The sequence below is a fragment of the Gastrolobium bilobum genome, unplaced genomic scaffold, assembly GCF_033153095.1.
Source record: "Gastrolobium bilobum isolate Gb01-03AN ecotype WA unplaced genomic scaffold, APGP_CSIRO_Gbil_v1 utg8265, whole genome shotgun sequence".
NCBI lineage: Eukaryota > Viridiplantae > Streptophyta > Magnoliopsida > Fabales > Fabaceae > Gastrolobium > Gastrolobium bilobum.
The window spans coordinates 163,969-179,490 of record NW_026899064.1 but is presented as its reverse complement, the minus strand read 5'-3'; the positions used below and the strand labels follow the sequence as shown (position 1 = coordinate 179,490).

Here is a 15,522-nt window from a genome sequence, read left to right as displayed (position 1 = left end):
TTATTTTCTTTGTAAAATAGGAAAACGTTTGTCTTTTTAATAACAAGTTACAAAAATTTATACTTTTTGTTCAAAGTCATCATTTAAAAAATCAAAAAAATTCGTTTTGCAATTTCTGTAATTTTAAAATTCAGATAAATGCTTTTTGTTTATTAATTAATATTATAATGTTTTTAGGAAGGATATTGTAACAATCAATTAGGGTTATTACCAATTAATTTTACCGTTAGATTAATTATGTTGATCTAATTGTTATATTTATTTCTGCCTTTGTATGGTTATGGATCATAACCATACTATGGATCATAACCATACAAAGGTGAAAATAAATATAAAATATTAAATATGAAAAACTATACAAAGGTGAAAATAAATATAAAATATTAAATATGGAAAATCATAACCATACAAAGATAAAAGTAAATATAACTGTTAGATCAACATAATCGATCTAACGATGAAATTGATTGATAGTAACATTGATAGCAACCTAATTGGTTATTACAATATTCTACCCCAATTTTTTTACCAAACAAATATTTAATTTTATTATTATTATTTTTTGGGATATAAGTGGATAGGAGTATAAATGGGCCATGTTAGGCTAGACTTTGATTGCCTAAGTCTATATAAAATATTTAGAGTTTATAATGACATTTAGTCTATTAAAGGTTTGATTTATAGATCTGGTCTGACCTATTATAAAAATTTAAAAAAAAAACTTAATACGATCTGGTGAAAGAAAAACTAATATTGCAATTAGCATATAATCTTTTAAACTAGTATAGTAGCCACATTAGCTTGCTAGTTTCAGGGAGTATCTATTCTTAATTTTATTCATTTATTATCACTTTCTCATAATTTTTTTTTTAATATCCTTCATTAAATACTTGAGGCATACTAGTCTAATACTACTCAATCGAATCAGATGCTTCATTCAGCGGTGTATTAAATTGAAATTTTAAAAGAATATTTTGAGATTAATTTTTTTTTTAGATTTTAAAGATTTTTTAAAAGATTTTATAAAATTAAATTTTAAAGAACTTATTATTAGAATTTATAAGATTTGAAAGGGTAAGATGGATTTAAAATTTTCTAATAATCATATAAATTTCAACAACTATTCAAAGTTACAAGAGTTAATAAAAAAGAAAAAAACATAATGATATAATAAAAAAATAAAGCTTAATACAATTTTCTCAATTTTATTGTAATTTAATGTAATTTCATATTCTTCTTATTAGCAGTTTACGGCATATCAAAACTATGTTATCCCTCTATGCATTAGTATCTTTTAATTCTTTCTCTTGGATTGGAACCATTGATTCAAAATTATCTTCTTGATTAACCAGTGATGTTTAAGATCAATATCGTCTATTGGTTAAATTGAAAATTCATCCAACGATATTTTTTACAAAGAAAATTGTGTTGTGTTACATATACTAATACAAGTTCTGCTTGTATTTTAAATGGAAACAGATACTTTGTGGAAAGGAAATAAACAAAAAAATCATACAGAGAACATATATTAAGTTTGAGAAAAGGATAACACTTGAGTTTGAGAAGAGGATAACACTAAATGCTATGGAAAACAAAACAAAAGAGAAATTTGAAGGGGTTAGGATGCGATACCTCCCACTAAAATGTCACACAAAATGACACTAATAAAAAAACCCCAGTTTACAAAAAAAAAAAACCCAAAAAATCTTCAAGTTTTTTAATTTTAAAAAAAAAATATTCCTTATTTAAAATCTTGTTTAAATACCACGAGATTTGGATACCCTATAATGGTCCTGACTGAACACACATTTCGTACTAAATCACTACGTGGCTCACAAATTCGTTGAAATTTCAACCAACAAACAATAATTAAAATAAATAATATTAAGCTGTTTGGTACAAATCACCCCATGTCATTCGTAACAGTTTCGCGCAAACCGTCTGAGCATTTCTGTTAATGAAATTGATTTAGTTAATTTGACATCTCACTGATTTTATTTCCTTTTTTGGGACAAATCTAACCGAATCTTTTAACTTTAAAAAGGTTCTTCCTAATCACATTACATTTCTCCTAAATGTTACACGATAATCAAACCAGTAATGGAAGTAAAAGTTGAGTACAACTTAACCTGTCAGCAAATGTAGTCATTTATGACGGTTGATGTCAATTTCTACTTGAGGTCTTATCAAGAGTATGTAAGTGTATAACGCCCCGAGTCGACCCAGTTCATTATTCATGAATCATTATCATATCGTAATAGTGACATACAATTTAGACAGAAACTCACACTACATCATGAAGCTTTAGCATCATATTTTCCTCTAAATTAGCTAATACTATCCAAGAAAACTCGCTTGAGCCTCAAGCTACAACTAACATTAAAGTAGGATAAAATATGCATGTTTAAAATAAATCATCATTCAACCAGCAGCTCAAATAATCAATCCAACAATTATGAAATTTTGACGACAAACAAGAAAAGCAGAATATCGGCAGTACTTAAAACAATCTAAAACTGAGAATGTATCTAATATCCATAAATCCTGATATTTGAGGACATGAAAATAGACACATCTAGGTTTAAATTGATATCTTATTTAATAAGTTTGGTTAAGAATTGAGAGAATTATGATTTTTACTAGGCAAACCATTAAACACGAGGAGGAAAGAAATGAGATTTCAGGCAGCATTGATTTTTCTTAAAATTGGGAGCAATCCGTTAACTCAAAAATCCCAAAATTTTACATAATTAAACTAGACATCTCAAGTTTCAAAATGACTCCTATTTTATAATTTTTGGCTGAATTTAGCTCGAGTTATTGAATTTAGGAGATGGCTGTCCAGTCTGCTTATTAAAGGGTAACAGTGAATTCTGTCCCAAGTTTTTAGGACTGCGGGACTGACCCAACTTCTCCACGTTTAGGCTACCTATGATTAATTCTCCAACCTTCACATAATTTGGGGTCCTAAAATACGGTTAGACAATGACAATTTGGCCAAACGTTGGGTCTATCTAAGATACGTGGATTCAATTATGAATTTCCTTGACATATGGAACATTGCCTTTCTGCTTCATTCTTATGTACATGTTTAGGCTGTAGCGATTATTCAACTCAAAGGGTATCATTTGTCAAATATTCAAAACCAACGCATAGCTATATTCTACAATAACAAGTGAAACATCCTACCTTTGATCAATTACGACATCCATATCCTTCCGAAACCTATATATATATATATATATATATATGGAAAAATATTAATCTCCTTTTACATGAGGTAGCTTATCTCATTTTTTTTCACTTCGATTTTCGTACCTCACTTTTTTTTTTCTTGTGGTGGGACCCACCTAGTTTCTCTCTACAACATAAGATACCTATCTTATGTAAAAGGAGATTAATAAAACCCTATATATATATATATATATATATATATATATATATATATATATATAAAAGGCATGTATGTATAAGAACCGGTCACTTCTAACTAATCGTGGTGTAACACCTCAAAGTTTACCGCAATAAACTTTTTGTCCTTTTAGTTACTTTCGGGAGTACATAGTTATAATATTAAAGTTGTATTTTTATTCACTCCAACATATAGCTCAATTGGTAAGCGGATTGCAGCTCAAAAGCTCTGGTGGCTAATGAAGTTATGAGTTCGATTTCTACGAGAAGTACTTTAGGGTCAGTGGTAAAAACCTTCTTGCTCCAAGCCACGAAGGGATTGGTCCCAGTCATGAGTTTACTCAAAAAAAAAAAAAAGTTGTATTTTTTTCTACTTTCTACGTATTAAAACCGGTTGGACTTGAGCTAACCTGATAATTGATTCTATGATACCAGTGTCACACCATATCTCAACCCCAAATTTTAAGACATTTGATTTGTGAGTTCTCCTATTTATACGGATTTCACTTAGTTTATTACCGATCAATACGAAACTCATGAGATTTAAATATCCCAATACATAATACATTACACTCACCCAACCAGTCCCGCTAAAACACTAACATAAAAACATGTAATTTATTAATAATGCTTTTTTCAAAATCGCTCCTCCTTCAATGCTAAGCTATTTTCATCTGGAGCTGCACCTTCTTCGTTTGTTCCTGCAAACTGTACCCGTTGAATCTCAGTAAACAGGGAGAATACTAGACCTATTCCTACTCTTGGGTGGTACTATCATGGTTCCATCCCCGGAATTGGGTTTGTCTTCCCGTACAAGGTTAGCAAACAAAATAATCAATGCCAAAAGTGCTAGTACCACATCCACGATTTCACATCGGAATCCTTTCACACAATGTATATCAACCTTGTGTGCCAGAAAAACTAGTTGAAGTGAGCTATCTCACCTTAGAACATTCTCTACAACTAGTAACTCTACTACCTCAAAGGCAGCGACACTTAGATCCCCTTCCTCTTTTTATCTTTTAGGGATCTTTCCTTTTTGCCACACAACACACATAAGTAATTACCACCAGTCCATCACAATACATAATCAATCACACCCACATTCGGTTCAAGCACATACAATAATTGAAATTCTATTTATCATATCACGTCACATTTGATTAGGGAGTTTGTCCGGGTATTATTCAGCCACTCAAGAGCTAAGTCGAACAATTAATGTCATGTTTATACGTATGACAATATATATTAGTCGAACAATTGGTGGTGCCGGATCACTTAAAAAAATTCCGTACCTAAGAAACATTTATCTTTCTTCGTTTTTTTTTGTTTTTTTTTTGGAATATAATATTTTCCTCTCTTTTATACTCAAGTAAGGTAGCTAATGGGAATCGAGGGTGTGTTTGGGTATATTATTATCCAATGTGGCAGGTTCAGCCTAACATTTGTGCACTCCATTAGTATCCGATGATTTTACATCGGATGGCTGGGGAAAGATGGATGCAAACTTACATAGTAGGCCATTGCACACTTAATCATGGTCTAAATCATTTTTATTTTTTATTTTTAAATTTTAATCTCATCCCCTAAATTCTTAAAATAATAAAAGTAACATACCATAAACAAAACAAATTTTTAAATTTTGACCCAACAATGATTAATTATACTTGGGGCCTTTATAAGGTGTGTGCATAAGGTTGTCCCTTTCTGACCCCTATCTTAGGGGTTGCATTTTCTCAAGGCAAGTTTGGGAGCTGGGAGGAAAATGCAAGGAATCTAAAGATTTGTATGTTCAAGAATTCTAGAGTCCTCCAAACTGAAAAAACTTTAAACTCGTTCATAAAAATTAACGAGAGAGTTTGAAGGCATGATTACTCCTCATTTGCCTCCCATCATTTAAAAAATAAAAAAAATACACCCTCCCAAACAGAAGTGAAACCCCATCCTTTTTCATTTTATTCCATCAAGACATGAAGTGCTTGGAACCCGTGTTTAGTTGAAAAAAATATGACAAGCCGAATAATGCAGCTGGATTGCTACGGCCATCTATTACACACAGTACGTATCGTCACAAGGACACGGTGCAAATGAGGACTCGAGATTTGGCAAGCACTGAACTGGAATGAAACTAAATTCTGGATCGTGTATCTGAAGAGGCATTTCGCCTATGTATAAACTTATGTCTGGTAAAGAAAGAAAATTGTCCATGTATTTATTTTTCATCTTTTTTTTTTTTTTTTTTTGTAATATTATTTTTCATCTTTAGATATTTGCAGTTTAAATTCATACATCATATCCTGGATCCTCTCATGTAAAATAAATATAAAATGATCTCACCCATCCATATACATGTCAAACAGTTATGAAATGTAAAATAAACAGTAAAAAAAAAATAACCCTAATTTATCTAGAGATAATCTCACATAACCTAATGTCAAGAAAAACATTAATTCTCCTTTTCCATCCAAATATCCTCCACCATTATATCATCCATTTGGGTTATGAAACTTCCATAACTGAACTTCATCAAATTAACACTATATCATCCGCAACAAGTCAAATCTTTCCGTTTTCTTCCATTTTTTTTTCTCCCTTCAAGGTGCAGGAACATCACACTTAAAGCGGAAAATTAAACTGTTATTGATATGGATATTACAGAGTTCTATAACTAAATTAACAATTCAGAATAAGACAAATGATAACAGTAACAACTAAAACCAACTCAATAGATGCAAACCAGACAAAACAGATTACTTGACCACACATTATTATTACAGGGTTTCTTTTCATTTAAGACCAAATCACTATGATGCTGCTATATCTGATGGTTATTCACTACCATTTTGTGCAACACTCTGATCTTCATAATCATTGCTATTCGTATTGGTCTTGTTACCAGAATCTTCTACTTCCTTCTCCCTGTTCCATTGCTCTATTTTAGCTCTCCTTTCTGCGCTACTTTCTCTGATTGGACTCCTATCCCTGCCCATTGGACTTCTACTTCGTCTCCCTCTATACCGAGGAGGACTCCGGCTTCTAGGCCTCCTACCACCATGATGGCCGCCATGAGGCCTGTCAAAATCTCTTCTACCAGGATTACGACCAGCATGTGAGCGCTCCTCATAGTTACGATTCCTCGGAGGGCTCCGGCTTCTGCTTCCACTGCGGCCATTCCATCGCCTATTTCTTCCAAATAACCGCTTTCTCAAATCCCTGAAATTAGAAGAGCAGGGTTTAGATTTAAGCCAAGAACAGCCAATGTATAAATGCAAGTGCAAAATCTTTGAAAAGAATGAGAATAGCTATGCTGAGAAGTCAACCTGCTAATCTTCTTTAGATGCATAAAGTTGCAGTAGCCACCTCGATTGCATACATTTTCCTCATACTGCCTACAAGTAGCTTCTCGAAAATCCGTAACAGGAGAGAAGTCAGCAATGATGGGTCGACCTAGAGGGATCAATAAGTTAGAAGTTTCATCATAATAACAATAATTACAGTTTGGGGATGGGGGTTGACCGGTTGAGTGAGAGTGTCAAGCAATGATACAACAGTATTTGGAGTTTCATAAGAAAGGTGTTACATGAAGAATTAATTTTCCTACATATATTTATGTCTGGCCTGCAATCATCATCACAGCCTTGTGTAATCGTGAGTATGAATTATACAATGGACTCATCTCATGTCAACCAAAACCCAATTCAATAGTAAACTAGTAATTGTAATTTTAAAAAATTATTGCCACACGCACCTAAATATCAAGGTCCATAGGATCCCAATCTTATCCCTAACTAGATCTGTTGAAATTATAGGAATTTAGGTAGGGAAGGAAGAAAAGAGAGAATAAAACCTGAATATGAAATTGGTATTGAATTGATGTGATACCAAGACACTAATCCCTAATTATACTAACATTAGACTTCAAATCCTAATTAAACAAGGAAATAAACCAAGACATAAAAAAAAGTATTCCAAAGGAATCATATAAGATACTCTAAACTACTCTAAAATACAATTAAAATTAGACAGTAGAAGAATGGAAAGAAGAGCTACCATGTGACAGAGCACAGGTACCTGGTCCAAATGCATTTCATCAGATAAAGCTCAACAAAGGCTAAGAATAGTGCCCACAGAAAGGTAACATAAGGAGTTAATTCCAAACCAGTTGGCTATTACCAATCTATTGACCTTATATTAACTTTACTTAAGCAAAGATTTAAAAAAAGCAACCATACAGAAAAATGACTTATCATTGTTATACAAAACAACATCCCGGTAATTAGTTTGCAGTTGCAAACACTCAAATGACACAAAAAGCACGATAAAGAAAACCACGCGATGCACTCAAGATCAAAAAAATGGTTAAAAAGCAAAAAATAAAAATGAGGAAAGGGCAAATGAAGAACCCGAATAAAATCTTCCAGTGAGATTCATTAGGGCATTGGCAGCATGGTCTTCCTCTTTAAACTGAACATACACATTGCCAACCTGAGCAAAAACAACGAAAGAACGCTACAATTAAACGATTGAACTCCACATAAATAAATTAGGGTTTAGAGAGAAAGAGAAGGATTAGGGAAATAAACCATGTGATCGGCCAAATTGTCACAAATATTCAAGCTTTGGATCTCGCCATACTTGCTGAGCTCCTCGAATAGATCTTCGTAGAAATCCTACATTGGCATGAAATCAAAGTAAGAGAAAGAGGTAATGTAACGAGAGAGAGAGAGAGAGAGAGAGAGAGAGAGAGAGAGAGAAGAGGAAAAAAGCCGTGCTTACGTCGAAGTGATCCTGGACCTTGTCGGGGTCGAGGGATTGAGATTGAGGTTGAGGTGGATTTTGATTAGGTTGAGGAATGATGTTCATGTTCATGTCAGGTCTCTGGTACATGTTGGAGAGAACAAGAGTGGGGCTAATAGTGGGCTTAGTGTGAAGTCTGGAACAACGGTCGCCATGTCTGCAAGCTCCGATCTTGAAGTAGAAGGGGCAGTTAACCCTATCCTTCTCTGTTCCGAATATCGATGCCAAATGCTCCGCCATAGTTAGGGTTTGTTTTCCACAGCCCCCTCAATGCCTTCTTTCTAATTCTTCGTTTTTTTAACTTTTTATATGCACACTCCTCACTCTCCACAGGATTAAATTGCGTCGGTCCTAAGATAATTCTTGACTGATTAAATTCAGATTTGATTGGGTTTTTGCCTTTTTGGTTATAATTTTTTATATTGTTTACGTTTCTATCAAAATACATTATATATAAGGGGTAGTTATACTTACAACATTTTTTTTTTACAACCTCTTACAATTATATATCATAACCGTTGATTTCCGCCAATCAACGGTTATGATTTCCGCAAATTAAATTTATTAATTAATTATTAATTCATAATAAATGATAACTGTTGATTGGCGAAAATCAACGGTTATGATATATAGTTGTAAAAATAAAAAGTTGTAATTATAACCTTCCCCTATATATAAATATCTAGGAACACACAAAATAATTTTTTTTATTTAAAATTTAAATTAAAAAAATTCACTCACTTTCTCTATTTTCATTTCTTATGTCTATGTCTTTCTTAAAATAACATAATTTATATCATTTAAAATGACAAACATCAAACTCATAAATCTAAATTAATTTACTAAAATATATGAAAATTCAAATCTATATTTTGGGTAATTTAAAACTAATTGTAAAATTAATACTGGCCTTGATGTTTGTCCTTTTTAATAATATAAAATTCATTCATTTTAAGTGAGAGAAATACACAATTAATAGAAATTATGGGTGAAAAAATGAGTTTTTAATTTAAATTTTAAATAAAAATATTAATTTGAGTTTTTTTCATTTAAAATTACATAATTTTGTGTTTTTAAAAGGATAAATATTTTTCTCATTAATAATATATATCTAAATTAAAGATAAAATTACATTAAACTTAAAATATAATTGAAAAAAAAAAAGTTATTGCTCGATCTGTCGAACTTTTTTGAACATTTGAAAGGTCCAGAGAATATTTGTACCGTATTTGGATCTATCCTAATACTGCAAATATGAGGATGCACATAACATTTGGCAGAAGGTTTTCGTTTACATTTTATAGAAGATTGAGGGTGGTAATCTAAGTTACCTAAATTTGGTTGAGGATTTCTGATAAAATTTTTGGGAATATGATTTTTCCATAATTTTATTTTGTGGGCAAAATTTAATCAATAATATCATCCATAGGATGGTATTCTTGGATTCCAAAAAAAAATGAAAAATTTAACACATTTCAAGTAATATTTTCAATCAACTAAACATAATATCAGGAAAATCGATTCAACATTCTCTGGAATATTTTGGCCTACCGAACAACTTTTTTGTAACATTTTCAAAAAAATTAATTTCTTACCATATTCTTAGAAATCGTGATTCTCAGGTAAAATTTTTTTCTTTTCTATCAAGTTTGGTACATGGATTTTTTTTTTTTTGAATTTCCAGGAAACTGATATTTGAAATCCTATTTACTTATATGGGGCAGGTTACGTTTACAATTTTTTTGTTTACAACCTCAACTATGTTCTCCCGGGAGTACACTACTGGAAAGTGTACTCCCGGGAGAACATAGTTGAGGTTGTAAGAATTGTAAACAAAAAAAAGTTATAAACGTAACCCTTTCCTACTTATATTTGGTAAAAAGTTTTTAAAAAATTTCTCGGGATTTTGATTTGTAAACAATTGTATAGTAAAATGACATCCAAGGGTGGTATTCTTGGAATCCTGGGGTGTTAGGAAATTTTGACATTCCTAGTAATATTTAAGAATCAACCAAAAATAAAATCAGTAAACTTCAACCAATATTTTCAGTAATATTTTACCTACCAAACAGTTTTTTGTCACATTTTCAAGAAATTTATTTTCCCAGCATATTCTTGGTAATCATAATTTCCGGACAAAAAAATATTTTTCCTCTACCAAATGCCCATAGTGTCAAAAAACAACTCTTTTATATATGATTTAAAAGGGAGAAAAAACTCTTTTACCCAAGAAAATATAGAGTAAATACTATTTTCGGTCTCTAACAAAAAATATGATCCTCACTTTAATCCCTTACAAAAAAAGGTTAGTCGGTTAGTCCTTAGGAAATTTAAAGTGGACCCATTTTAGTCCTTTCGAGGGACTAATGTGGGTTTTTTTTGAATTTATGAGTGACCACGATTTCAACTAAATGGGTCCACTTTGAATTTGTTAGGGACCTCGAGACTAATTTTTTTTTGTAAAGGACTAAAGTGGATACCGTGCTTTTTGTTAAGGACCAAAAATGATATTTACTATATATATAGGGTTCACTTTTTCTGCAGTTACTGCAGATAAGTTATCTGCAGTAAGCCCAATACGATGTCGTTTTGTGCGGAAATCATTCTGTTTTTGTAATTTTAATTTATTTTAGGGTTATTATAGTCTTTATAATTTTAACTTTTTAATATTTTAATCCCAAAACGACGTCGTTTTGGAAATAAATGCAGATAATTTATCTGCAGTAACTGCAGAAATATTTTTTTGATATATATATATATATATATATATATATTAAAAATCTCTAGAAGATATAATATAATGTTAAAACTCTATCTTAAAATAATTTAGGGTATGATAACAACCATGTGAGAATCAATTTTTTTTTAATTTTTATTCTCGAGAATAAAAATGGATAAGATAGTGTTTAATTGGTTTAGTTTTTTGTTTCCATGATGAACTAGTTTAATTTTTGTTTGAAGAAAAAAAAAATTGCTTCTCAATTTCAGGGTAAAAAAAAGAATCACTTTTATGCTTTTATATATGATAAACAGAAACAATAAATCCATACAATATTTGGAAGCTTTGAACCATAAGAAAATTTATAAGACTCAACCAAAGTATATAGAACAAAAGGCAGATGGAGCAGGCTGCATTTATCCCTGATTCTCTCCCTCAAATTGAAGCTTAAAGGAAACAAATGTCCAAATAGTGAATTATAAAATTAAATTCTTTATTGTTCAATGCTTTAATAAAAAATGGAGATGGCTAGGGTTAGTCTACATTTGGGAGGGCCAAATATCACAGACAAATGTCTATGTTATTAGTTTGGAAGGTCATTGAAAACGCAAAGCAGTAGAGACTAAACTTTCCAATGGAGCAAAACGACGAAGATCGGAACATATGAACTTTGAAGATAATGGCTTTCCAAATCTTTCTAAAAGACAGAACGTAACGTTTTTGAACAGCAATTAGAAAAAATCTATTGCAATTTGTTATTTTATACAATGGATGAAATTTGTAAACAAAAAGTAAAGAAATAAATTTGTATTATGTTATCATATGTAATTCTGATTATCAGTATAAAAAAATTGTGTTAACAAAGATAATTTTGATTCTCGTAACACTTTTAAAGCACAGAATTAGAAAAAAAAAATGTTTAATCTCAGAATCAATTTTGGGGAATACAATGGTTGTCACGCGCACTTAGAGTACTCTAAAGGATCTTTTAGTATCAATTTTCCTATTTCTTTATATTCTTGGTGATTTGTGTTTTGTTTTTGTATCAATTCTAATAAAATTAATATGAGTTTAATGTTTTTCACATGAGATAATTTTATCTCCCATAAATATCAAACTTATTATAATAACCCAAATGATTAAATTAGTTAATTAGGAATTATTTGATGATTATCTAAATTAGTCTTTAGGTTCCTAACAAATTCAAAGTGACCCATTTAGTTGAAATCGTGGTCCCTCTTAAATTCAAAAAAGACCCACATTAGTCCCTCAAAAGGACTAAAATGGATCGACTTTGAATTTCATAGGGACCAAACGACTAATTTTTTTTTAAGGGACTAAAATAGAGACCGTAATTTTTGTTAGGGACCGAAAATGATATTTACTGGCAAAAAAATTAATTTAATGTTTTTTAATAAAATAATTACGCATTTATTACAGTTTTGAGAAAAATTACGAATCTAATGCACACTGTGACGCCTCTTTTGAGCGTCACATGTGACGCCCCATTAAGGCGTCTCATCCTAAGGGAAGACGCCCCAATGGGTGTCTCTTATGAAGTGTTGACACGTGTCATTTTTTTCCAATTTTTTTTTAATTTAATCATAAAACTTTTGAATGTCATAACTTTTGACTCGGGTATCCAAATCAGGTAATTCTTTTTTTGAATTCACATAACTTTTCGAGATCTACACAATGACATCTCATTTGATATATTTTATTTCTCACAAATATAATTTAAATTTAAATCAGATAATCCTTCTTCCTTAGAGATTTAGAATATTTATTTAATTATTTCGTTTATCAATACAGATTTTTCAAATTGATTTTTGAGTTTAAATCACAAATCAAATCTTTATTTTGTTTTTCTTATTAATAATAATTGTTACTTTTAATTTAAATCACAAACCAAATTTTTTCTAATTAAAATAAAAAAATTATTTTTTAATTTAAATCACAAATCAAATCATGATTTATTTTTTGTATTAGATCACAAACGCAGAACTCAGAGGCTTCTGAGTTTAAAAATGAGACACGTGTCAACACGTGTCAAAACCTGATACGTTGTTATCAAAAAAAAAAAAAAAAAATCTGATACGTCACCAATCACATCTAAATTGAGTTTCAATCAAGAGGCAATCACGCCTAATTTAGGTAATTTTATTTTTGAAAAACATTCATAAGTCATTATTAATTTCAGACCACGAATAATAACCTAAGAAGCTTATAACATTAATTATTAATTTCAAAAATAATATCATTCTTCTTTAGAGATTTAGAATATTTATTTAATTATTTTCTTTATTTCTACAGATTTTTCAAATTATTTTTTTTTTTTTTGATAACATCAAATTAATTTTTTAGTTTAAATCACAAATCAAATCTTTATTTTGTTTTCCTTATTAATAATAATTTTTAATTTTAATTTAAATCACAAACCATGTTTTTGTTATAATAAAAAAAATTATTAAAAAAAAATTAAATCACAAATCAAAATTTTATTGATTTATTTATATTAAATCACAAATCCAGAACTCAAGGGTTTCTGGGTTTAACCGCTCTTATAATACTATTTTTGCAAATTAAAATTGTGTTTCTGAGAAATAAAATATGTCAAATGAGATATCATTGCGTAGATCTCAAAAAGTTTTGTGGAATCAAAAAAAGAATTACCTGATTTGGATACTCGAGTCAAAAGTTATGGCCTTTAGAAGTTTTATGATTAAATTAATTTTTTTTTGAAAAAAAATGACACGTGTCAACACCTCATGAGAGACGCCCCAATGGAGCGTTACAACCTCTGATCAAAAAGAGAAATCTTGGTTCTATTTTATCTCTTCAACAAGCTTAGTGATGAGCATAGTGACCCTATTGTTCTGATGGAGAGAAGAACTTATGATTAGCTTTTCGGGAAATTTCCAAACGAACAATTTCAACGAAATCTTTCAATTTCTTATTGTACTATGCTATGTAGCACCGATACGACACGCGACACGTGACACGATACGACACGCGACACGTGACACGATACGACACGACACTCTGACACGGTCAATCCTAAAAAATTATGGATTTCGACACGTTGGGACACGTTTTAATATTAAATAATATTTTTAATTAATATAGTGTATATTTCATTTAATATTTAATAATTTAACAAAAAAATGAAACTAAATTAATAATATTTATCAACACGTTATAAAGATGGAAGCTTTAATAAAAAAATAAGAACTGGGATGAGAGAGATATAATATCAGATAGAGAGATCAAATCATATTAGAGAGAGATCAGAGAGAAGAAGATACGACAAGAGCGTGATAGGAATTGACAACAATGATGCTGAGATGATCTCTTATTTACTTAAGAGGAAAAAAGACAAAAAGATAAAATTGATATGATCAGGTAGAAGCTTTATTAATATATTTTAACTTTTAAAAAAAAAATTAAAAAAAAAATTAAAAATTAAAATAAAAAAAATTACGAAAATGCCATTTGACCGTGTCAGACACGGTCAAATTCACGTGTCGGAAAAAGTCAACCGCGTGTCCGACACCGTGTCGGAGCGTGTCGGAACGTGTCGCCGTGTCGGAGCGTGTCGGACCCGACTCTTCCTGTTTTTACAAGTGTCCGTGCTTCCTTGGTACTATGTTCAACTCTATGTATTCCTCTATCCGTAGAGTACATTGAATGTACAGAAATGGCGCTCAAAAGAAATGTCAGAGTGGACAATAGATCCGTAATTTTTCTCAAAACTGCAATAAATGTGTAATTATTTAATTAAAAAACATTATTTTAATTTTTTGCCGATATTTACTCTATATATATATATATATATATATATATATATATATATATATATATATATATATATATATATATATATATATATAATCCGGAGGAAGCCCCTGTGGAGTCCATGATCAATGGGCCACAAAGATATCGAAGCATTGTGTTAGAAACGATGGTACATTAATCCAAATGTCTAGAATTTGACACTGAAAGTGTGTCGTGTGTCAACAAGTGTCATGGGCCAACAATCTTAGGCTTGGTCTGAATGAACAAGAACAATGAACTCATTAGTCATGACAAGGCTAACACAAAAATGGGATTATAAGTAATACATTCCACTCATCCTGTGGTCAACTCTACCGCACTAATTAAAACGGATTAAACAGACAATAATTTGATTAGATACAACTAGTGACGTTGTTACGCCTGACATAGTCATCTATAGATTCTCTTAAAAAATTTCTCCTATCTACATACGGGCAGATTTTTTTTAGTACAAATACAAGTTTAATCAAGAAAGACCCCTCAATTTCTTTGAATTTTTTTTTAAAAAAACTACATATCACTTACCAACAAAATCCTCACAACTAACAAAATTTAAACTCACCCCTTATAGGATGTGAATCAAACCCTTAACCAACTTTGCTCAGTTTTGTTTAGAAAGAATAAAATTAAACGTTCATGCCAAATGCCACTGGCTCTCGAGACAAATAAAATTGGTCTCATCCGCCCCTATGTCCTAGTATTGGGAACACCACCGTTCATGTAAAGATTTTTACCCAGCGAGCATTAATGTTATTTGGGGA

At 30.7% G+C, this 15,522-nt stretch overlaps 1 protein-coding gene across 1 annotated transcript; it reads right to left on the bottom strand.

The window, feature by feature from the left end:
* Positions 1 to 5,997: 5,997 nt before the first annotated feature.
* Positions 5,998 to 8,501, bottom strand: LOC133286805 (splicing factor U2af small subunit B-like). The gene is made up of 5 exons (XM_061484256.1): positions 8,188 to 8,501; positions 7,995 to 8,081; positions 7,815 to 7,896; positions 6,732 to 6,858; positions 5,998 to 6,624 (listed from the first exon to the last, which is right to left on the bottom strand). The coding sequence occupies exons 1-5, from the start codon at positions 8,446 to 8,448 to the stop codon at positions 6,240 to 6,242; spliced, it is 942 nt and encodes a 313-aa protein (XP_061340240.1). The 5' UTR covers positions 8,449 to 8,501; the 3' UTR covers positions 5,998 to 6,239.
* Between the last annotated feature and the right edge of the window lie 7,021 nt (positions 8,502 to 15,522).